At 40.4% G+C, this 25,932-nt stretch overlaps 2 protein-coding genes across 8 annotated transcripts in view; one reads left to right on the forward strand and one right to left on the reverse strand.

Moving 5' to 3' along the window:
* The first annotated feature begins 1,792 nt into the window (after positions 1-1,792).
* Positions 1,793-17,342, forward strand: CD160 (CD160 molecule). 6 transcript variants are annotated; one of them, XM_038562021.1, is made up of 7 exons: positions 1,802-1,934; positions 2,066-2,211; positions 3,802-3,842; positions 9,678-9,822; positions 10,917-11,243; positions 14,917-15,054; positions 16,944-17,342. In XM_038562021.1, the coding sequence occupies exons 4-7, from the start codon at positions 9,741-9,743 to the stop codon at positions 16,970-16,972; spliced, it is 576 nt and encodes a 191-aa protein (XP_038417949.1). In that variant the 5' UTR covers positions 1,802-1,934; positions 2,066-2,211; positions 3,802-3,842; positions 9,678-9,740; the 3' UTR covers positions 16,973-17,342. The 6 variants fall into 6 exon arrangements, with proteins under 6 accessions (XP_038417948.1, XP_038417947.1, XP_038417949.1 ...); XM_038562019.1 differs by lacking the exon at positions 2,066-2,211 and having other exon boundaries at positions 1,797-1,934; XM_038562022.1 differs by lacking the exon at positions 3,802-3,842.
* Positions 17,343-18,238: 896 nt separating this feature from the next.
* RNF115 (ring finger protein 115) overlaps positions 18,239-25,932 on the reverse strand; it is a 70,342-nt gene continuing 62,648 nt past the window's right edge. For both annotated transcript variants that reach the window (XM_038562016.1, XM_038562017.1), the window contains exon 9: positions 18,239-25,457. In XM_038562016.1, the coding sequence (XP_038417944.1) occupies positions 25,326-25,457 (132 nt within the window). In that variant the 3' untranslated portion in view covers positions 18,239-25,325. The remainder of the gene's footprint in view (positions 25,458-25,932) is intronic.

Raw genomic sequence — 25,932 nt, forward strand, 5'->3', positions numbered from 1 at the left:
TTCTCTTCTTCTGGGCTTCCTCTCACTTGTGGGTGCTTATGGCACATTCGGTCTCATCCCGCACTTTGTTCCTTTCAACAAAGCATGCTCTCTTTGAGAACAGGCCAGCTGGTGCTCAGTCATGTCAACCCCACAGAGCCTAAGACACAATAACATTCAGTGACGAGGGAACAGAGGCAGCATTTTATAGAAATCATGTTCACAGATATTTGCACGATGGACAGACACACTCTGACTGGTGAGAAGGAAGTCCTCTGCCATTCAGTTTCAAGACTGAGGTCTTTGCAGAATTTTGAGGGTTTTGCAAACAACCAGTGTGAACACATAGGTGTCTGCTGGTGCTCAAGGGGCCCCAACCTTGCAGATCCACAGTTTTATCTTCGACTCCTCTTCACATTCAACATCCTCTTCATTGTTGCATAGCCTCTGGCTAATGAGAAAGACTGGCTGTCATGGTCAAACTTGTGGGTGTCCACAAGTGTGAACAAATCTCTATTTCAAAGAACAGAGAAGCCATAAATTGATCACTGTTGTAGGGACTGGGTTAGCAAATACAAGGCCCTGTTCAGCAGTTCATGTCTGTGGGGCCAAGTGTCCTATGGCTGTGATGGACTAGTTCTGTGCCCAGGATGATGGTGAGAGACCTGTAGATGGGAAGAGAGTCTCCCCACACCCTCAGCAAACACTTGACAGTGGTTTCCATCCCCCAGGAATCCACACATTCTATTGCAAAAGCTGAGAAGTCTAACAGAATAAGGAGATGGGGGCTGATGCCCATCTCACCTGATAACACGATGACAGCTTTGGTGGGGCCCTTGAAAGGACCTCAAACACTTACCACTCTGTGGTCCTTAGGCCTCAAACTGGTGGAGCCCTTGAAAGGATCTCAAACCCTAAAGCACTTTACTGGTCTAAGGACCACAGAGTACTAAAAGCAGGAATTCCCTGTCCACATATGAGTGAAAGTGACTCCAGATTAGTCATGAAAAATTTCCCCAACCTCACTTCTTATGACACCCCTTGGGCTCTTGGGCTCCATTGGTTGACAATCATGCTGGGTGTTCGTTTCAGAACCATGGGGCTTCCTGTTGTGCTGAGTCCCCTCTGACATGGGGCCTGTCCCAGCCTTGCAGAAGTTAGAACCCAAAGCTTTTCATTCTTAGACCAATGCTCTTTCCACCAAAGTGCATGACACTAGAATTCAGGAGTAATCACTGTAATCTCCCTAGTCACCAGTGACCAAGGAGGAACAGAACAGAACAGAATGGAAATGGATCGAGGTGCGGTCAGAGGTGCGGAAACAAGGTCAGCAATCCACCCGCTTATCCCTCCATACAGGACCATTTGGACTGCCCCCCGCTCCATCTCCCATGCCTCCCCAGCCTCCCTCACAGCCCCACCATTCTCCGCCTTCAGCCTGGAGCTGCTCTCTATTCTGTCCTGTCCTTAAGCAAAGCCTGCTCTCAGGAAAAGACTTGACACCCTTCTTCATACTTGAGAGCACATGCTGTCCTTATATCTTCTAGTCATTCTATCATCAGTCTTACCCTTATTATGAATTACCAAGTAAAAAATCTGTCACCCAAGGTGAAGAAAACAATTTTAAAGGGTGCTTTTTCTCAGCCCTCTCAGCAGATAGTCAGATAGAGTCTGTCTCTATTACACAAAATAAAGTAAAAAGAGAAGGCAGCAGAGGATAAGGTGGAGAAGAAAAAAAATTCACAGTGGGGGTGGAGGAAAGAGAGGCAGGAAGACCCTTGACTGCTACAAAAACCCATGCTGTGGTTTTCAAAGAACATATATACCAGTAATGAAGGTGTGAGCAGTGACGGAAGTGGGAGATGACCGAAGAATAAGTCAGAGGCTGAGAGCTCATTCAAAGTGCCTTCACCAGAGCCCCCAGCCTGAGAGCAAGAAAGAACTTCTGTTCTGAGGTAATGAGGCCCCCTGGGGACCTGGGATCTGGGAGCAGGGATGGGACAGTTGACAGAACCACTCAGGTAAGGACAGGCTTCCAGTGAGGTCCCTGAGAAACTCTGATTTTTGAAATGACCTTTACCCTCAGGAGCCTGGGAAAGAGAAGTGTTACTGTGCCAGCTGGGCTGCCATGCTCGTTCTTCCCCAGTAGGCTTTCAGGGATACAGGTACCATTCTGACACTTATCTTACATGGGAAAGAACCGTACTGTGCATTCATAGGAGGGAAATCCAGGTGAGTTTCTTCAAGTAACATACTTGATGGAGCATAAATCTCTTATGTTGTTCTAAGTTCTCCAGGCCACTTTTTTGGTTCAGTGTTCATGGGGGATGAATGACAAATGGTCATTCTTCTCAATAAAAAGGAGATAGTCACTAGAGGACAATTACCAAGTTTTGGATCAGCTCTCCTCTGGATCCCTCAAAGCCTGTCCTGGGCTCCATGGAGCTTCAGGCTGGTCCTGTGAGGCATGCCTGAGGGAAGTTTACATCCTAGATGTATGCTCTGGGGGTGATGCCAACAAGAGAGGCTTTGGGCCAACTGGCATGTTTTGGCAGAGTAAATGTGAGAATTCTAGGATGAAAATAATGGTTTAGAAATAGTTTTCCATGGGGTACCTGGGGGGCACAGTTAGTTGAGCATCTAACTCTTGGTTTCAGCTCCGTCATGATCTGAGGGTGGTAGGATCTGCTCGCATCAGCTCTGCGCTCATTGCAGAGTCTGCTTAAGATTCTTTCTCCCTCTTCCCCTGTCTCTATCCCTCCCCCTTACTTTCTCTCTCACTCTCTTTCTAAAATGAATGTGTAAATCTTTAGAAGAAGAAGAGGAAAAGGAAGAAGAAGAAGGAAGAGAAGGAAGAAAGGAAGGAAGATAGATTTTTTTTTTCCTATGAGTTTCAGAGTTATGCACCTTAGTGGAAGATCTTTCATCTAGAAATCAGGAGATCTGGTTGCCTCAGTTTCCCTATTTGCAAAACAAGGAAACTATTCTACAGGTTCTTAACTGGGGGTCCATTCATGGGATTTGTGAATCTGGGGGAAACATTGTATCTTTATTTCCACCAGTCTCTAGCTGAAAGTTAGCATTTGCTTCAATTATGAATGTAGGCAACAAACTACAATAGAATTTGCCATCAGTAGAAATCAGAAATGTTTTCAAATCTCATTACAGTTGTTACAAATTTCTCAAAATGTCACCTATGCTCATCACTACTATGAAGTTATGACAATTACTGATGTTAGATCTAAAGAAGCACTTATACTATTCTATCACATGTTCTTCTAATGTTTGAACAACTGTTTTGATATAATTTGTTTCCTTTGTTATCCTTTGTATTTTATTTTATTAATTCATAAATATTAATGAGAGAGGATCCACAGGCTTCACCAGACAGCCAAAGGTGGCTGTGGTGCATTTATGCTATGGTTCAGAAACCCGGCTCTGTATGTCAAGGGGTTTAAGAGCCACAAGTCTGAGAAAGCAGTCAAGAGCTCCAAGGGCCTCCTGAGGCTAACTTCAGTTTACTTACTAATCTGATTCTATTAAGGAAGCTGGGGTTGTAGTGGTTGGTGAAATCTCATCTTTGGGTCCGGGGTGTCTTTTTTCAGCTTGGTGGGAGATTTGCAAACAAGTATCTGCAAACAAATATTTGTGAAGCTGATTGCAAACCTTCCAGCTCCTCTGAGAGGCTAGATCTGGGCTTTAGTAGCAAAAAGAATAGCCTCTTCCTTACCATCTTGTACCTGCCAGAGATGATCCACACTCCCCAGAAAACTCTGGGCACAGATTCATGTTTCATTTAACTATCACAATATTTATTCACAGGAGCAAGCTTTAAACACAAGAGGAACGTGAGGCTGAGCAAGGTTAGTAACATGCCTGAGATCACATGAAGCTTGGATCTGAATCTGGGACTCCGGGTGCCTCCCACATATAAGGTCAGGAGAAGGAGGGTATTTATCTCCAGAGGCACATCCTCAGAGTCCATAGGTCCTGGGCACCAAGCACAGTTCAGGGGCCCCGAGGAACGCTGAAAGATGAGGATGCCAACCTAATCTGGATCCTCATTCTTGCCAGCCCTGGGGCTCACCACATCTCATGAGGAAGAGGAGACCTGCTTCTAGCTTGTGGGCCCCCCAAACCCCACACTTCCCTCCACAACACTTCTTCCCGCTATGGAGGGCCAGTTGCGACTCTAGCACAGGCTGTGTCCCCAGGACCCACCAGACCTGATCGTGCATCCCTCACACCTCCAATACTACTAGTTCAGGCTTTCCCCTGCAGCCGGCCTGCCCGCCCTGCCCCAGCACCGGGCGGGCTTCTCCAGGGCGTCTCCGGCTTCAACTGGAAGGCAGCGCCCTCTAGCGGTCAGGATGCAGAAGCCGCGGTGCCTGCTCTAACGGGCCCTGTCTGCATCAGGTCAGGGAGCTACCCCTCCAGGCTCCAAGGTCACCTACTCCAAAAGCACCTTTTCCCCCATTGCCACCACCTGCCCCGGGCCTCCTGAACGTCCTACGATCAACTTACACGCACAGCTCGGCCCCGGGTACCGCGAAGCCCGGCCACTCCTGCCTCAGCAACAGTGAGCCTGACCGCCACCGTGCAGCTCTCTTCTTGGAAGCAGTCCTTACCCCGCCCCCTCCCATCCCGCTGCACCAGTCCCTCAGAAGACACGCCTGGAGAAGGAACATGACCTTCCCAACATCTCACAGCTAGCTACTGCATAGCCGGGGCTGGAAGCCAAATCTCCCCAGCCCATTCCCCACCTCACCTCACCACAGGCTAGGAAACATCTGTCAAGGCCCAACTGCACCCCCGTCTTGCAAACTTCAGAATTTCTCTTTTCCTATTCCTCGATATGCTGTATGACTTTATTATTGTTATCACAGCCCTCCTTGAATTGCAAGTGTTCCTGAATAGCTGGATGGCTGTGAGAAATGAGGGACAAAAGACATGCATCTCCAAGAGAAAGACCTGCATAACTTGGGAGTTAGAATCCTAGCTCCTTCACTTAGAAGCTGTGATTTTAAGCTACTCACAATGTCTAAGCTTCCATATGCTTGGGAAAAGTGACAGTTTTTAAAATAACTCTAGTAGCTGTGTTTTATAAGAACTAAACACAATTGTGGATATGGATGTGTTTGGAACACCACAAATTGCCTCAAATATGAGGAAGCATAAAAATAATCATAGCTAACATTCACTGAGCTCTTACTCTACACCAGCCACTATATTGACATTATATCATGTAAGTAGTTTATATAGGTTGCCTCCTTTAACCCAAAGAACCCTGGAAAGAGAATATTATCATCATTTTATAGCTCAGTAAACTGCTTTTCAGAGAGGTTGAGAAACTTGCTTAACATTAAGCAGCTAGTAAGTGCCAAAGCCAGATTACATACCTGTCCTTCTGACCTAGAGGCTGCAGAGAACCACTGAGATAGTCTGCCTCTATTTTAGTCACCTTTCTGTGCACTATGGTGCCTGACACATCATAGTTGTTCAGTGTTTGTCAAATATACCCATTTATTAAGGGCTGAGCATAGTTCCTGCCCCAGGAGCCTAAGAAACTTGTCTGTCACACAACTAGTAAGTTTCAGGACCAGGTTAGACACAAGTAGTCTGCCTCCAGAATCCATGCTTTTAACCACAAATCTAGGCTAAATGAATAATTGCAATTCTTCACTATCTTACTTTTCAAACCAGATAATACTTTGTAGCTAGACACAAAAGGTATCACTAAACATTCAATGTTTCATTTCAAGAGTCAGCAGGATATTCTGGTGGAGACACGGAATAGCATGAAAGTATGACAACACAGGAGAGGAAACAAGAGGTCAAGATGGCTAGAGCAGCAGCACGAGGGGTCAGATCACTGGGATTTTTCATTAGGATTTAACAAATTTATAGATAATACAGGGAAAATTAACAATTTTCTTTATATTTTCTTTTATGTTCTTTAATAGCACTTCAAAGGTTTTATCCTATAGATCCTAATAGAAATCTTGTTACATTTTAAATTCCTGGGCATTTTATGGGAATTTATTGTTATTGTCACTATCAGTGGGATTTTTTTCTTCTATCATATTTTCTAACAGTTATATCTAGGAAAATTAACAATTTCACATGTTTATAAGTGAGTACCTGATTAATTTTTATGTTGTGTTTTCTATATTTATCATTTATATAAATTATAAATACAATTTTATAATTATAAATTTATTATTTTATATAAATATTCCATACTATGGATATGCCATAATTTATTCAACCATTCTCTAATGGGTCTTCACCTTTTTCTAGTTTTTTGGTATTATAAATACTGTTGCAGTAGATATTCTTGTACATATATTCCAGCACACTCATGTTTTTATTTCTGTAATATAGAGCCAAAGTTATAGGGCATATTTTCACCTAGAGTGAACTATTGTACCTATTTCCTCAGATCCTCAGCTTTTCTAACTCTTTAGCTTAAGGTAACAAAAAATATGTTATCATTTTTAGTTCTACTTACATTTATGATATTTCTTCTTTCTTGTTCATAATTTTCACTTTCTTCTTTTTTCCCTATATTCCACTAGTTTATTTTTTTTAAGATTTATTTATTTATTTGAGAGGCAGAGAGAAAGATAGTGTGAGTTGAGGGAGGGGCAGAGGGAGAGAATCTTTCAAGCAGACTCCACTCAGTGGAGGGGCTCGATCTCATAGCCCATGAGACCATGACCTGAGCTGAAACCAGGAATCGGGGCTTAACCAACTAAGTCACCCATGCACCTCTATTTTATTTTATTGTGGTTTCCTCTTACAGTGCTGTGAGTTGGAATTTAAAGGATGAATAGTTTATCAGGCAGAGACAGAAGTCATCTCTGGAAGAGTAGACAACATGGGCTGAAATTGGCACCTGTGAAATAGCTTGGGAGTATTCGGTGAATTGTGTCTTGGATTGGCTAAAACAATGATTGGGGGGTACAGGGAGGAAGCACTAGACTATGAAGGAATCCCACCAGGGAGTATCATTCTACCACCACCTCATCTTTGCAGCATGTCCTCAAGATACAAAGGCCTGATGAAAACATCTCATTAACCCCACCCCAGCTTTCAGAGCATAGGAAGAAAGTGTATCTGGTCCTTTGAGTTCCTGAAGACAGTATCAGCCTTCTGCTTTCTACCAGTACTCACAGAGAGGTACTGAAGAGAAAGAAGAGTGGGGCTGGTTCTACCAAAAGATATTAGTGGTTAGCCAGTAGGAAAGACAAATACCAACTACATGAAGTCACTGAAATCTTTTAAGTGGGGAGAATGTCAGATTCAGATCTGTATTGTTGAAGGTTTGCTTTTTCAATATTCTGAAGTAGACAGCCTCCCCATCCTACAGATAAGGAAAAGGCCAGGTGAGGACCTGAGACAAGCCCAAGAAAACAGAATCATCAAAAGTTGGAATCAGAGTTTCCCCAGGTTTTCTAGGTTTAGGAAAATTTAAGAAATACTATGGAGGAAAGGAATGCAAAGTATCCTTCCCTGAAAAGAGGAGATATCTGTGAAGATTAAATGATTTAATGCATATAAAGTACCTGATATGTAATAGGCCACTACAATTACAGTGGCTTTCTCCCTGTCCTCAATCTCATTTCTAAAATTTTTCTTTTATAGATTACACTCTTGCATATAAATCTATAATTTGAAAAGATTATTTCAAATTAAAATACTTTCATAGGGTAAAATAAATCAAGCAAAAGAGTAATGAAATGAGAAAAAAAAAAGGGCTCCTTATATTTATCTGCCTCCCAATCCACAGGAACCACTCTTCCCCCTCAAATTTCATCACTTTTAATATTTTCCACTTAACTCATGGATACAAGAACAGAATGGTGGTTGCCAGAGGAAAGGGGCCTGAGGGGTGGGTAAAATGGATAAAGGGGGTCTGGAGGTACAGACTTCCAATTGTGAAATGAACAGGTCATGGGGATGTGGTGTGCAGCATGGTGACTACAATGAATGATATTGTAGTGCACATTTGAAGGTTGCCAGGAGAGTGGATCTTGAAAGTTCTCATCAAAAGAAAAAATTTTTTTGGTAAATTTCCATGTGATGGATGGTGACTAGACTTACCGTGGTGATCATTTCACAGTGTATACAAGTGTCAAATCATTACTTGTATACCTGAAACTCATATGATGTATGTCAAATTATACCTCAATGAGAAAATTAGAAATAACCAAAATGCTCACTGGTTGGAATCCATGAGAATAAATACACATAATTATTAATACTGTGCAGCAGTTTTTATAAAGGGAAAGCTGTTTATGTTCTGAAATGGAATGGTCTCCACAGGACAAACTGGTAAATTAAAAAAGCAAAATGTAGAACATAGCACATTGTATACTATCATTCATGTTGTTATTGATGTTTTTCACAAAAGGAAAAATATGTAATCTCTTAAATATGCAGAGAATATCTCTAGAAGCATCCACAATAAGGCAACACTGGTTGACTCTGGGAAAGGGCAATAGATCACTGGGGGTGAGAGTAAGAAGGAAACTTTTAACTGTACACCTCTACTCTTTGAACTCCATGAATGTAATTACCTACCCCCAAATTTATAAACTACAAAAGTGTTTGTTTTTAAAACACTTAGAGAGGATTTTTAAAAATAAAAATATTTATTTTATATGCATAGCTCTGCAATTTGCCTTTTTTGACATAGAATTCTATATTATTGATCTGATCCCCCTTCAGGCTCATATTTAGAGAACTCATTCTTTTTAATATATACTATTCTACTGTATGAAGGAATTATGTAACCATTTCCAACTGATGAAAATTCAGGTGTTATCTTGATTTTGCTTTGGGTTCAGTTTGGGGTTTTGGACATAAGAATTTTTCTTAGCTAGGATTAGAAGATATAAAAGGTAAAACAATAAAAACATTGGAAGAGAAGCAGAACTCCAGCTTGAGGGAGACTTTCTTAAGCAATACAGAGAACACAGGTGACTTAAAAGAAACGATAGATGCACTGTATTTAACTACATACAAATGCGAATTTTCCTGATGGAAAGAAACATCATTCAAGAGACAAACAATGAATCGAGAGAAAGTATTTATTAAAAAAAAAGTCTGACAGGGTAATATCTCTAAATAGAGGAAAAGTGATTTTTTAAAAAGTTGACTTTGAAAAAAAGTGCAAAGAATATGAACAGGCAATTCACAGAAGAGGAAATACTAATGACCAATAAATGTATGAAGAGATCCCCACCCTCACTAATCATGGAAATGCAAAATAAGACAACAGTGAGACCTAATTTTTTATTCATCAAATTGGCAAAAATGTAAGACAATATTCAGTGCTGACAGTGCATTCTTGTTGAACATCTGAATCTCAACCGTATTTCTGGAAAGCAATGTGATTATACATATAGAAAAAAAATTTACTGTTCATATTCTTTGATCCAGTAATCCAACTTAATTTGGAAAAAAATATGTGAAAAAATAGGCTTTAGTGTCTCCCTATGTCTCTTCCCTCTTTTCTCCTTTCTTCTCTCCAGTACACCTCACTTATTAACTGTCTCACTTCCATGCCAGCTGGGCTCTCAGGCTCAAGCCTTCTTCCACCTCACTCTAGCCAACTTGAGCTAGTACCGGGAATGTGGAGATGGTCTTGGAGCCCTGGAAAGCCTTGTCTAGGAGTCCCCATGTGCTTTCAGGAACGTGAGGCCAAGGACATCACTGGAGTCAACATTTCCTGCAAGTTCCTGTGTCTGCTGACAATGTACAGGACACTGATGGCAACTGGCAGAGGCTCCTTGGCCCTGGCCATTCTGCTGGCAACTATGGACATCCAGCTTGGTGGTGAGGACAGGCCGCCCATCCACATATCCCTATGGCAGGGACAGCCGTTAGGGAAAATCCTGAACTCATGAGGAGGAATGGATCCCAAGGTTTTTTTCTCTGCTGGGGAAGAAAGGGATCCACTCCCTCTTGACACTAACAAAAAGGGTGAAAAAGATAGCTTTCCTCTTTTTGTTAAAACTAATACTATTGCCCTCCCCCATGAGACATTCTGCTTCTGCTATGTGTTGCTAAGAGCCTGGTAATCTGCCCTCAGTCTAAGATTCTTTCAGGACCTTATACATTCAAAATTTATGAAATCTAGGCCTGAGATCCACACACTGCAATATGTATCGACTTGGGATGCCTGGGTGGCTCAGTCAGTTAAGAGTCCAACTCTTGATTTTGATTCAGGTCATGATCTCAGGGTCATGAGTTCAAGGCCCGCATCAGGCTCCATGCTAGATGTGGGGCCTGCTTAGGATTCTCGCTGTCTCCCTCTGGCCCTCCCCTCTCCTCTTTCTCTCTCAAAAAACAAAAAAAGAATTATATATATATCTTTAGCAACCCATTTAACCACTATGTACCTCAGTTTATAAAATAAAAACAATAGTACGTGTTTCTAGGGCTATACCAAGGATTAGATGTAGATAAAAGCACTTTAATAAAGGTCCTATACAAGTTCCATTTGGAGAGTAGAAATAAAATATAAACCTTCTCTGAATTGGGGCGCCTGGGTGGCTGTCGGTTGACCACCTACCTCTACGCAGGTCATGGCCTCAAGGTCCTGGGACCGAGCCCTGCGTTGGGTCCCCCACTCTGCTGGGAGTCTGCTTCTCCCTCTCTCCTTACCCCTCCTCCCAACTCTCCCTCTCTCTCTCAAATACATAAATAACATCTTTAAAAAAATAAAACATTTCTGAATTAATGAATAACTGGGATTGCAAGGTCTCCCTCAGACATGGGTATAGCCAACAGACCACTCTTCTAAAAGGTTGGTGTTTAATGTCTATTGGGCAGCCCCCACTTCTGCCTTGACATTTCTACATGAGTGAATTTAGTCTGCCATAGATACCCAGCTTTTCATGGCTAATTCTTCCCCCTTCCCATTCTAGGGTGCATCCACATCCACAGCTCAATGTACCAGAAAGGGAAACAACTAAGCCTGACCTGTACTTTGTGGTATAAGGCAGAAGAGGCTGAGGGGGTTATAGTGTTTTTGTGCAAGGACAGGTCTTCGGACTGTTCCCCTGAGACCAGCTTGAAGCAACTGAGACTTAAACGGGACCCTGGGAGAGATGGTGTCAGTGAAGTATCATCTCATTTGGTGTTCACCATAAACCAAGCCACACCATCAGACAGTGGGACCTACCAGTGTTGTGCCAGAAGCCAGAAGCCAGATATCCGCCTTCAGGGTCACTTTTTTTCTGTTTCAGTCACAGGTGAGCTCTGACATCCCACATGCCACTAGATGAGATAGTAAGCAGGGTTGATAGCTGGAGACAGAAATAGTTACTTCAGGTCCTGGATAGGCAGTCTCCTTGAGGGAAGAGTCCCTCCTATTACTCAATCATTTCCCACCAGTCCCATGGGCAAATGCTCACAGCATGAATACAAAAGCAATCTTGTTTTGTCTTTTATTTTAAAAATCTTACTGAGGTAAGTCATTCCATTTTTGTTGACACTGAGACTGGGTTACATGGAGGTAAAGTGATTTGTTCAATTTGTCTCACTGACCAGTAAAGCATATAGAAGTCTGGAATTTAGGCTTCCTGATTCTAAATCAGAGATCTCTCAGAAATATGGTTCTATTTCTAAATATAGACACTGAGACAGAGATGGATTTGAGATAAAATGGATGTTGTCTTAAAGAGCATTTAGTTGTAAGAAAGAGAAAACCAATCAAGCTGCCATAGGTTAAAAGGAACAAATAATAAAGCAGGAATAAAAGAATAAAGCCCTCATGAGATCCAGGTTCTGGCATCAGAAACTAGAAAGCCAACAGAACCTCAATCTTTCTAGGGCAACAAGGCCTCTCATCTCTGCATATTTCCTTTATTTTGTCCATACTCCCCTACTCTGTTAACCACTTTGACAAAACCTAAATATAATCACTCCAGCCTCAGCTTTATAAATGACTTCCTCATATACCCAGCAGTGACTCCTGTGTTTCTATATTTCTATATTTCCAAAGGAGCAAGGCTTCAAAACAGAGAACTATATTCTAATTGGAATTCTATACCCAACCAAACTACCAATCAAATGTATGTGAAGAAAGAATAAAGACAACAAACATGCAATAACTTAAAAAAAAAAAATTGCCCTCCGTGTGATCTTAAGAAGCCACCAGAAATGCTTGAGAAAAACAGGAAAGCGAATAGATAGAGTGGCTAAAATGGGATCCAGGAAAGTAAGGACTCTAATAGGGGATGGGATATAAGGAAATTCTAGAATGAAAAAATAGGCAATTAGTCCAAAAGGAACAAGAGAAAGAGGGCTCTGGAAGATCTCAAGGAGGTAAAAACAAAATTGATAAATCATCTTTCTAAAGACCTCTGACACACTGGATAAAGATTTAAAGATATGGCTATGGAAAATTCTGCTTGGTTAAAAAAAAAAAAAAGGTGGTTATCATCTCTAAAGAAAACACTAAATTTTGCAAAAGGAAACCTGATCATGGCACACAACTTGGCTCTGTAATAGGTAACATTTACAGAATCCGAATTACATTAAGCATTAATTTAACTAAAATGTGTAATACAATGATTTATTTGTGAAAGATGAAGAGAAGGGGAAGCGGATAGAGGTTTAAGAGAAACATATAAAAAAAATTTAAAAAAAAAAAAGAGAAACATATCCTTATTTTTAACAGATAATGTCTAAACTTTATCATCAAGAAGTGGTAATATAAGCATACTATTTAGGAATACCAGTGAAACATCTCAGAGTTGACAGGGGTTATTTCTGGGGAATAAGCCTAGGAGGAAAAAAAGGAGACTGCTATTATTCTTCATGAACTTTCAAATACTATTGTATATTTTAAGAAAACTAGAAATAAATTACATTCCCTCCCAAATAAAAACTTAGCCCAGAGCCTTTTAACAGATGTTGTAATCATCTCCTGTGCTTAGCCATTAATCCACATTTTCTATGTCAGTCTAGATTGATTTCATTTTCTTCCTTGCTACCTGGGTCTTCTCCTCTGACCTCGTTACAGCATCTAGCACTTCCATTCTCTCCTTTATCAAACTCCCATCTCTGTTGGCTTCTGCAACTCTCTACTTCCCTGGGTTTTCCCACCTTTCTAGCTGTTCTTTCTCTCCTTCTCTGCCTCCATTTCCTCCTCCCACTTCTCAAACATGAGAGAATTCATTTCCCCAAGACTCATTGCTTACTTCTCCAATCTTTTCCCTACCGTTTCTCCTAAGTTCTCACTTACCTTCATGATTTTTAACCAGCATCTTCTTGCAAACTGACCCACAAATCAACTTTTCCAGCCCTAACCCGTTTCCTAAGTTTCAATTTAATATTTTCACTGATGACTGAACTCCTAGCTTCTGACTGCCTTGCCATCTCCTCAAACCTATCCTGAGACCCGTACCTCTGCCCATGATTTACAGTTGAAATCTTGGTGTTTTTCTTTTCCCCATCCAGTCAGTTACTAAGTACAACTAGTTCTCTCCACTTTCATTCCTTTCTTTCCAAAGGGGTTTTCCAAGTCTTCATCATCTCACACTTAAAATATTCCAACAGTCTCCTGACAAGCCCCTTGAGATCTGACTGGGTCTTGTTCATCTTTATATCTCCCCCCACACCTACCTCACAGCCTGGCACTGAGCTGTTGCCTTAAAAATGATCCATCAACTCTAAATATTATTTCTCCAAACCAAGAAGCCACCTGACCTCTTTCTAAAATGCTACTTTGTACACGCCACACTACCATTCAATTTTAAAGGCTTTTCACTATGGGACAGTCTAACTAAATTGCTTTTGCCGAGCATGAGAAGCTCTATAAAATTTCATTCCATTTATGTGAATACTGTTTCAGTTGATCTCACCAGTGGAAACTCTTCTATCATTCTTCTCACACTTCTTATATTGATTGTGCATGCCATAGGCACAGTCCTAAACTTGGAGAATAGAACGGGCGGAGCAGTAAAACCCTTACTCCTTATAAGCTAATCTATACATAGTCTATAATCTAATCACATTCTCTTAATATGCCCTAAGCATTTCTACTTGTGATGGCTCTCCCTAAAATTCCTATCTCATCCTCTCAGTATATTTAAGTATTAGAGTCAGCACATATGGATGCTCACCAAATGCAGAGATGACAAGTCTCCTCTTGGAAGATGAAACTAACAAAGCCGGACAGGTAACATATAATACCAGTAAACGTCTACCATTTACTAAGTGCTTACCGTGTGCCAAGTATAGTGCTCAATGATATATAATTTCATTTAATCTTCATGGCCTTTTTGAGGTTGCCGCCGTTGTTGTCAAGTGAAAAGTTAGCTCTAAGGTAATTTGGGGTAAGTTTATTCAGCTAGTAAATGGTGGATAAAAATCCAAAGCCTGAAGTTGTTGTTGTTGGGGTTTTTTTTTTTTTAGATTTTATTTATTTATTCATGAGAGACCCAGAGATGCAAGCAGAGGGAGAAGCAGGCTCCCCATGGGGTACCTGGTGTGGGACTTGATCCTAGGACCCTGGGATTAGGACCTGAGCCAAAGGCAGATAGATGTTCAACCACTGAGCCACCCAGGTGCCCTTAAAGCCTGAGATTTTAACTAATGCTAAACTTGACACACTCCAGAAGATGGTTTTTAAATGAGGGGGCACCCAAGTCTGAAGTGACCATTTCAGCTGTCTAACAAGACTTTAATGTTCCCTCAAGGTAAGCCTGCTTGCATCTCCAGCATGACACAGATTCTTTAAATATTTTTTGCTGCTTAAATACCTCATCATCACTACCCATAAATGTAAAAAATACTTGGACAATAAATTGTGCTGAGAGCTATCCCTGGATATCAAAAAAGGTATTCTGGGATGATGCAAAAGGAAGTGTTATGATTTCTGAAACCCTCCTCTGATCAACTGATTTTCTTTTGACTCAGAGACAGGGAACTACACAGAGGAAGGACTGAAACATACAGGACAGCCCGAGTTCAATCACAATAAAGGCACTCTCAGTTCAGGCTTCCTGCAAGAAAAAATCTGGGTGATGCTGGTCACCAGCCTAGTGGCCCTTCAAGGTACGTTCAGAAGACACTTAAGCACCTCAGGCAATGAGGCTACTACACCTCTGACATCTTGATTATCCTTCAGGAAGAGAGGGGTAGAATGGAGGCCTGGAGTGGGAGAGGGAAGTGCTGTTCGAGCCCTGGCTGTCTACAGGAAAACATTAAATCAACATGAGGGCAGGGCTGGTCCAAAGGGATTTGAGAATTTATACTAACTAGAGGAAGATGGATGAAACACATTTCTACTGGATAAGGAGGTTAGACCTATTAGGAAAGAAAGCTTTTAGAAGAGGGAAATAAATACAGCTGCCTCTACTCACTGGGTAACAGATGTTTGCCTATTACATGAAGATGAACAAGGCAAGAGACAGACTAAGTCTGGAGGTGGGTTTTAAACATGCAACTCCTGGGCAAAGGGTGATGGTCAGATTGAGTAAAAAACACTTGTAGGTGAGTCCTCTGAGTATTAATATAGATCATGGTTTTCCCTAACAGATAACAGAGATTGAACTTACAATGATTTACCACTACATTTTTGCATAATCAGTAACTAATGCAGCTTTTTACCTGTCCTTGGTATTAATTCCATTTTTTAAGCTTTCCTCTAATCAATAACCACCACTGTTTGCATGCCACCAGAATGTAAGCTCTATAAAAGCAGACAAAGCAGGGACTTTGTCTCATTTACCCCAACAGGCACATAGTAAGTTCTCTTAAGCTCTTAATAAATTTATTATAGAATTTGTATGATGGGCTAGGTTTTACATATGGTGATTCTAACCCTATATAATCCTTCCAGAGAAACATTCCTGATTACTCATCAGGAAACAAGCACAAAAAGCTTACATGCTGCTCCAGTTCACAGGAAATAACACAGGACCTTCTCACTCTAAACTGTCTGCTCTCAGTAATTACCTACTATCTGCTAAGTACCCTTTCTTTCAACCTCTTCACTACCCTCCTCATTATGAGATTGCTTCCTCCCCTTTCCAGAAACAGGACCACCTGACACTCCCTTATTGCAGCTTCTTTCTTAACTGCAAACAATCAAAAGAAAACAGACCTTATTTGTGATCCTTGGCAAAACCTGCCACATGTAAGCCTATGACAATTGTCAGGAGGAAACTGGTAAATACCAAGCAGTCTGACCCTTTAGACCTAATTCTTTATTGAATCTAAATTCCCTCAGATGGTTAGCTACTCTGTTAGAAAAATAAATTGTATTTCTTCATAGAGAAATAACAACTCTGAAAAAGGAAATTGAATCTAACCATGCAATCTGACCACTTACTACCTGACTCCTAAGTTATGCGAGAGCAAAAAAATTCCTCAGCTCGTTCCCCTTTCCAATCAGGTGAAGAGAATGAACTTTTGATAGTTGATGCTTTTTATCCTTCTCCCCCCAACTCCAGGCTTAGCAGAACTATAGAAGAGGTAATGTTCAGTAGAACAAAAGGTGACACATTTTGTCAGGCACAAAGAGATCACGTAGATCAAGTTATGATGCTTACAGGTGATCAAAAGGATGAGGGAATTTCCTGGTTCTCTGGGCTTCCCTCAGCTCATGAAAGCACCTTGAGTGAGTACCCTTGTCCTATCACTGTGTCAGCCTCCAGTGCTACACATGGAAAATCTACCTGGAATGTTTTGGATGGCATCTATTTCTTGTTTGATTGTCCTACCTTCCCACAAGAAGACAACAAAGGTTGGCTTCCTCCCCTCTTCCACCAGGACCAGTCAGATTTACTAGAGGTCACAACTGCAACTTTAGCAGTAAGATACAACTCATACAACCCCTTCCTTTTCCCCATTCCCTCCCTAGTCATCAGGGTCAAATGACGAATTACATCAGGTATCTAAATTGTATGGCAGTAATACAACTTTCCTTTTTCTCTCTACAGCTTTTGTAAGCCTCGTGCCAGAACTTTAAAGAAAAGTTACAGCAAGATAAACTTGACTCTTTAGCTTGCTACCTTTCACATTACAACATACACAGAGAAGAAAACAGCACAGAGGAAGAGATGCTAAATATGCCAAGAATCTGGGGAATATAAGGTGGGACAAATGAATGTATTCCTTGAACTCTCCTTCTCACTGCCACAGCAAGCCTGTCCTTCTTCTCACCTCTGTCACCAGTTGGGGAAAAAAAAATAAACAAACAAACCTGCTTTTCACAAAAGTGGCTGGTGGACAGTTCTCATTCAAATATTGGATAAGTATGTGTTTTTGTACCCAAGAAAAAGTTTTCCCCCCTCCTCCCCCACACAGTAAAATAAAGCCAAACAAAATAAGAACACCAATTTTTTTGGAAGAAATTTTTATTTAACATTATAAAGAAGAGAGAAGAAACCAGCAAAGATAGGTATGCTAGGAAAAGACAGCCAGAGCCAGTGACTGACCTGGCATGAAAATGAAGAAATGGGGATCCCTGGGTGGAGCAGCAGTTTAGCGCCTGCCTTCGGCTCAGGGCGTGATCCTGGAGACCTGGGATCAAGTCCCACATCGGGCTCCCTGCATGGAGCCTGCTTCTCCCCCTCTGCCTGTGTCTCTGCCTCTCTCTCTCTCTCTCTTTCTGTGTCTCTCATGAATAAATAAAATCTTTAGAAAGAAAGAAAGAAAATGAAGAAATGGAGAGACCTTGGCATTCAAGAGCTTCCTCACAATGGCTGGACAAAGAGGAAGCTCTGTGTGCCCAGGTGCACAGAGCATAATCAGCTTCAACCAAGTACTTGTCAGCCTCTTTGGTCATATCTCTTTCCTTTTAAATAAATGCCCAGGGCGGTATCTGCAGCCTTTACTTTTCTCCTAAATTAATAAATCCTCTTCTTTCTATTTGGACAGATGACCTCTTGTCATAGTGAAATGCAGGCAGCAGGGGAACTACATGAATAAAGAAGTTAAGACCACAGACAATTTAACTGCACCTACAGGGCAAGCCATCAAAAGAAACAGACACCTTACCTGTGATACTTGGCCAGAACCTGCCAAATGTGGGAGCTAAGGTTTGTGGGAAGAGAGAGAGAAAAGGCTGAAAAAGATGGGTTAAGACCCCTATTAGTGATGGCACTGACCCTCAAACTAAGGACTTTTTGGGTTTTCTGCCTTATGGAGGTAAAAAAAGACTAGGTATAGAGTCAAAAAACACCTGGATTCAGTTCTGTGTCCTTGGACAAATGAAGTTTTGAGATGGTGTTTCTGTCTACTTATCTTTAAATGGTATCTTGACTACTCTATCTTCTGTTTCCCCAGGGTCACTCTAAGGATCCAATCTAAGACTCTAGATTTTAAACCCACAGCCATTTGAATTCCGACTCCAAAGTCTCCAAAGCTTTCTCCATTAAATTATGTTCACTTTAATCTTTCTCTGTTTTATGTATGTTTTGTGTTTCCAACTAAATTTTAAGCTCATATGGGTGGAGATGTCTTTTGCTTTTTACTATTCAAAGAATCTTCTGAAATTTCTCAACATTACACAATCACTGGAAGTCTCACAAAGAAGCCACATCCTACTATAGAAAAGGTTTCGTCCATTGTGCTACACTAATTATAGTTCACACATAAAAATTTGCAAAAGGATACATGATCACTGTTCAAGCTTATTAAGACATTCAAGAGCATTAGACTATTAGCTCTGACTTGAACTAAGCAGAATAAACAAAGCAACAGTTAGTCAGAAGTCCCATTTCTAAAGAATTTGTTTTATGTATTCTGCTTATCTCAAGACTTGGTTAAGCAGAAATGTGAAATACTTATATCCCGGCTTTAAAAATTATTGATACCACTGATTTCAAATAAGCCTACAAATTTCCATGCAGGTAAGTTTTCTGAACACATGTCTTAACCTTAACCCATATGAGTGATTCACAACTCACACATGGAATTTGAACCTCTGTGGCATGGAGTTATCACAAGGAATCTGTATAAGCACTATTGTTAATCTAAATAAATATATCAATATTTCTTACAAATATTTATATACTATATTTCAACTGGATGCAGATTATGGTGTTCCTGGATAAAGACAAATTGATTTAAAAGCATTACTGAAGGATGCCTAGCTGGCTAATTTGGAAAAGCATGCGACTCTTGATCTTGGGATCATGAGTTCTTGGGCTCCAGGTGGGGTGTAGAGATCACTTAAAAAAAAAAAATTCCTGAAATCACAGCAGCTTTCTGTTGTGTATTTTTTCATCAAAAGATACTAAAAATATACCTATCATCCTATTGTGAGGAGTCTAGTAATTTTTGGACCTTGAAAACAGTACACCTTATTAGAAAAAGTAAAGGACCACACGCCTACATCCCATGAGTCACAGATATCCAGCTGAAAGAAGAAAGACAATAAACGCAGATTCTACTTCTGTGGACACCAACTAAGTGCAATTTGGCAAAACTTCATAAAGTTTATATGCATATAATCTTACAGTTGAATGCCTATAATTCCATATATCTGGCAGGTATGAGAGATCAAAACCTCATGTCCTTTGGTTAAAACAAGGGATCTACCTGGATCCTAGATAATATCTCCAGTTGTACACATTGTATTCTATACATTGTACTTTAAACCCCTGGAGCAGTCCTGTGGTTCCCAGCCTGGGTGCTAAGATGCTGACATTACTGTTTCCTACAATTTCAGCCCACAGGATGGCCACTTGGGATATGTTCTCTTAACTTCCTGCCTCAGAACTTATGTGAGACTCATTCTGGAAACTCTCATTAATAGTACACTCACCAAACTCCCAAATCTCTGTTGGTTTATTCTGATGAACAGCACTTTTATCCTCCAATCTCCCCATCTCAGAGACTAAAGAGGGCTTTCCCTCTCATGCTACTATCTGCTTCTGTGGTATAATTAGTTGACCATAAATACAATTATCTATTTACATATTTTCTAGATAAGTGGAATTATAGGCATTCCACTCTTAGATTATATACACATAATATTTGATTATATACATATATATTTATATATAATTATTAGACCTCTCACAACATGATAGTTGTATTTTTGGTACCTTTGGATAAAAAAATGCGTAACAAAAAGCTGCTGTGATTTCAGGAATGCTTTTTTTTTTAAGTAAGTTTTTCTTTTTTTAAGTAATCTCAAACTCATGACCCCGAGATCAAGAGTAGCATCACCCCTGCTCCTCCTTCTCCTAAAATCTGTCTTCCTTCACAAATGTCAGTGGCCTGCCTAGATCAGCTCTAAAAACCAACTCTGAAGAGCTCCTCCTTTCCAAAAGCCCCAAAGGCTGTTCTGCTGTTGTTTAAAACAGATACAAATTAGGATTCCCTCCTCATTCGTTTTTAAGACTGACATATTTAATTTGTATTCCTTGAGGAAAGAGCATGTAGACACTAGAGTGAAAGAAAATGAAACATGCAGGTCAAGAGAGAAGTTAATTTGATAACAATAATTTATAAAAAAAATTAAAAAGCAATACATAGTTGTATTTATGTTCAACTAATTATACTACAAAAGCAGAGGATGATGGTTATCCTCAAAACCATTTTTTTTCTCAACACTTAGAAATGACTAGGCTTTTACCTCCAGTGAATCCCTTAGCCACACACCATATAGCAGGGTGTCTAGTTGGCAGCAAAGCCAACAATGCCTCATAACAGACAATTATGGAAACATAAGGGTCTGAGGTATATACAGTAAGAGACTCAGACTGAGACTCCAGCCCTCTGCTGTACCTACTAACTTCATCTCAGTGGCTACTATATCTTTCTTCCTCTACTGTGAAATATGCATATGTGTTGTGTCCCTGGACACATACATATTCACACACATGAATGTGGAATACAAAGACACAAACGGGAATTTTTTTTTCCTATTAGCTATTAAACCAAAGTGAGAGCTGTTAGGAAAAAGAAACAATTTCTTCCCCAGAAAACTTTCTTCTAACTTGAAAATTAATTATTGGACCAGTGAGAGTACTGTTCAAAGAAAACAACTAATAAGCACTTGCTCAACTGTTGAAAATGTTGACAACTAATATTTATAGTAAGCTAAGGAAACTATTTAATTTACAGCCATCCCTACATCTCCTATCTAGAGTAATTCCTTTTTCTTACAAATTAGAACATTGTAAGGAAAAGTCCAGGAGCTACAGCAACAGGGACAAAATGCCATTTTGGATTTTCCATGTTTCCCAGCTTTTCAGAGAACTGGCAGTAGGAACTTTGAGGGAAAATGAATTTTTAAGGCCAGAATTATTCTTTCTCTCTGCTCCCGATTCAGTAGCTTAGAAATTTTAAAGATGTTGGAAATCTCAGCTTCACCACTCTGTTCTTTCCACCTAATACCCCAGTCTGTCCAGCTGGATTACCCATATGAACCTGAGTTAGACTAATCTGAAACTACCTGAGAAGCAATGGTCACTTGGAAGCCAGCAACAAGTTGCCCTATATCACTTTCCCCAACTTCTAAATTTACCAATCTCTAGGAGGTTTCTCCTAGTTACGTGCTAACAAAATAGTTTTCTTCCCTCTAATTTCAAATTATAGTGGACAAAGGGAAGATAAGACAAGACATTCATGAATAAGAAAACAATCTGTTGGGGAATCCGGGTTGTTCATTCAGTTAAGCGCCCAACTCTTGATTTCAGCTCAGGTTGTGATCTCAGGGTCATGAGATTGAGCCCCACATTGGGCTCCATGCTGCATGCCTGCTTGAGAGGTCTCTATCTCCCTCTCCCTCTGCCCCTACCCCTGCTCCTATGTGTGTGCTCTTTCTGTAAAAAAAAAAAAAAAAAGAAAGAAAGAAAGAAAAAAAAAGAAAGCAATCTGTTTAGCTCTGCATACCCAAAGGCCTTTTATTTTGAATGTAAAGGCCTCAAGTATAAGGGCTCAAGATCTGAAATTGCAATTGTTTCTTATCCTCTTTGACAATCAGGGAGAGTTAAATCATCTCTCTTTTGAATCCTGTTAAGGCTCCAGATTCCTGAGTCTGTAAACCTTCCAACTCTAAAGGAATGAACACCTGAAAAAATCCAGGCTATGCAGACCTTTGCCTTGAGCGCTATATCTAAAACTTTGAAACATTTAAAAGCAAGACATTCCTAGAAATAAACTCAGCCATGTTCTGATGTTAGGTCAATGAATCTGCAATGTTTCCTCCTAGAATGGGAGGCATCTCAGACTTCCAGGTTAATATAGGTTAATTAAAGAAGAAATATAGGTATATTCCACACAGCAAATTGGACCTCGTTCCCGTATACATTTCTCCAACCTTTTAACCCTAGTACTAAGGTCTCTAAGCAGAGCAGACATTTCTCATAGAGACACACTGTTTATTTGGCAAAACTTAAGTGGAATGGGTATCACTCTGCTGTATGCATTTCTATTTCTTCTCCTGTATTGATTAATTTTATGTGTCAACTTGGCTGGACTAAGGAGCACCTAAATATTTGGTCACAGATTATTTTAGATGTCTGTGATATGAGGATATGTTTGATAAGATTAACATCTGAATAGGTAGACAAATTAGAGCAGATTGCTCTCTGCAATGTCAGTGGGCCTCATCCAATCAGGTAAAGGCCCAACTAGGAAAAAATATGACACTCCAGCTACCAAGGGAGAACTCCTTTTGCCTGGTTGAGTTAGGACATTAGTCTTTTCTTGCCTTTGGACTCAAACTAAAACACTGGCTTTTCAGGGCACCTGAGTGTCTCAGTCAGTTAAGCATCTGCCTTTGGCTGAGGTCATGGTCCCAGGGTCCTGGGATCAAGCCTTGCATCTGGCCTCCTGCTCAGTGGGGAGTCTGCTTCTCCTGCTCTCTAATGCTCTCTTTCTCACTCAAATAAATAAAATATGTATTTTTAAAATACTGGTTTTTCTTGGGTCTCAAAACTTCTACCAGTTTTTGGATTGGAATTTATACCACTGGCTCTCCTAGTGCTCAGGCCTTTGGAATCAGACTAGAACTACACCATAAAGCTCTACTGGCTGGTTGACTGAAAAATCTTGAAACTTCTTAGCCTCCATAATAACACAAGTTAATTCCTTATAGTAAGTCTCTTTACACAGACAGACACACACACACACACACACACACACACACACACACACACACACTCTCTCTCTCTCTCACCTTATTGCCTTATGGATTCTGTTTCTCTGGAGAACCCTACTATATTCTTTAACTTAAATTAAAACCTGGAACTCCCAAGATGCCTCCTAGGAAGAAACACTATAGAATCATTATGTGGAAAGGGTACAGGAAACAGCAAAAGGAGCCTCATGTCCTCTATTAGAGCACAAAAAAGTGAAGAAAATTTCAAATAACTGAGACTGACACTATTTGCCATTCTGTGTATTGAAAAGGTAACTCCCTATCTAGTACTTTGCTTCTGACCTTTTGTGAAGCTATTCAGATCTGTTCTAGTTCTCTAGCTTTCTAGTTGTAGTAAAAATACAACCGTTTGTCCTGACATCTCCAGACTCTAACAGGGAGGGAATAATTTCCAGCTGTCGTAATTTTCTGAGACAGTAGACACCCTTCTACTTGAAAACTATAATGTGCTCCAACTTCAGCACGGCCTTTCGCCATTTATGTAGTGGCCACTAAATATTCAGAATATACCTCTCACTCTTCCCAAGCTTCTTGATCTCACCCCACCCCCACTCCCACTAAAAACCAATGTGTAGTTTTGGGCTACACATCAATACCCATAGTAAATAGCTCACCTTCTCCTAAGAAACAATCTCTGTGGAGGTATAACATGAGAGGCAGAGGAGAAAACATCCTTTATTCCCTCTGGTGCCAACATGAATCACACCTTATGGTCACAACTTTAGAGGCAGGCTGTTAATTCAGCAAGCCACTCTCCCCTTTCTTTCTTCCCTCCCCTATTCCTTTATCCTCTACCAAAATACAAAGATATCTCTAACCCCTTTCCTCACCCCCAAAACCTGTATGATAGTCAACAAAAACTGAGGAAAGACTCCTAGTCAAGAAAGAGACTCACCAAAGAGTGGCCTTTTTGTTCTAATCATTCCAAACTATGAAGGGCTGATGTGACCAGAAAAATGGTGTCCCCTGTTACCCTCTATGGTACGCTGACAGTGGTTATGTGTCCCCATCATTTCCTTTTGAGACTTTGAAGTTCCAACAACATTCTTGATCTTCTTCATTTATTCAACTTTAAACACTTAAATGCTTCAAAGAGCATGTGCATGTGCAATGAGACACTGTTAGGCTGAAAATAGAAGGCCCACCTCTCCAAGGCCAAGCTGTTTCAGGCATGATCACAAATAATCAATTTGATTCCAAGTACAACCAGAACCAAGCAGAACAGAAAGATTTCAGAGATGATAAAAGGGCTTAAAAAATTAAAATGAGACAATGTGAAATCTCAATTCCCGAAGATGAATGAATTACTAAAAACAGTAAACTAAATTGGCTGTAGAAGCAGTAATGAAGTAATTCTATTTCTAAGGGAAATTATTTTAAGGTCTCCATGACAAAAGGCAGTAAACAATGAGTCGGGGGTCATTAAAAAAACTTCAGAACCAAAGAATTCAAATATCTATCCTTCTGTGCCTGTATGCTCCCCAACTCATTTCTAAAAAGGAACCAGAATCAGATTCCCACCAACATAAGATTCCTAAGATGTGTCATGTTAGCTTCTGCAGAAAATGCACCTTGTGAAGTAGTCTTTAAAAATTAAAATGAGAAAACCAAAGAGTACAATGATCAGCCACTTTCTCCTCCCCATTGTAATTTTTCTTTGATTTTCTGAGGATTCAAACAAAACAAAATCATTAGTTTCGGATTTCTGAATTAATCTGATCTTGCTTTGTGGCTAATGTGGCCAAGAGTAGATGCTTTTGTACAATTAAAACAGAAAGACTTTAAACAGCAGGACTTTAGGGCTGTGGTTCCACTGCATCTACTATAAAATACACAAATGGTAGGCTGGAGGTTAGAGAAGGAGGTGGAAACATCCACTACAAGAGAACATGACAGATAGTGGGACCCTAGCTAGACTTTAAGGTAAAGTGATTCTATTCTGGCAGGGGAAACCCACATAATCAAGTTTCACACTTATAAAAGTATCACTCTGAATTCAGGAATAAGAGGCATTTGGTTGTAGATACAATTCCATCTGCAGATACTAACTTTAAATTTAGAGAAGAAAAACACTCACTGCATTAATATTATGGGTTGGGGTTTCTTATGCAATTCCTAAATCCACCTACTATTTTTTTGTTTTGAAACAATTGACAGCTGTGATAAGACTACCACAGCCCTGGCTCAGATGCAGGCTTTAGCTTCAGAAAGTCCATCGGTCATGTAGCTGGCTGTCACTGCTATATCTGTTGCTTGCAGAGGCCTCAGAGCTCTGGGTTTGCCGAGTAGAGTCCTCACCATTTAAGCTCTTCCTACATACAGGACATGTGTCATGCTGAAACAGAAAGATATCAGTCTATATAATTAGCCTGACCTGAGACCTGTAGGAGCTAAACACTTAAGAAACTCTGAGAGCTGGCAGGTGGAAAAACAAAAAGGGCACATATTCTCACACAGTGCACACTGGGCTCAAAGGTGTAACATTAGGACATCTTCCAAACAGAACTTTAAACAGAAATGACAGAAAGAATTCTAGGCCAGCAACTTAACAACAGCTACCACACATCACCAAATAGAACTAATCAGAAACAGTGACCTGAGATGGTCTATAGTAGTGGTCAGCAAACTTTCTATGAAGAGACTGGTAATAAATATTTTAGACTTCACAGGCCATACCACCTGTGTTGCAACCACTCAACTCTGATGACACAGCACAAAAGTTGCCACAAACAACTGTAAACAAATGACCATAGCTGCGTTCCAAGAAAACTTCATTTACAAAAACAAGCGGCAGGCCCAAGACCTGTAGG

The sequence above is a fragment of the Canis lupus genome, chromosome 17 (assembly GCF_011100685.1).
Source record: "Canis lupus familiaris isolate Mischka breed German Shepherd chromosome 17, alternate assembly UU_Cfam_GSD_1.0, whole genome shotgun sequence".
NCBI lineage: Eukaryota > Metazoa > Chordata > Mammalia > Carnivora > Canidae > Canis > Canis lupus.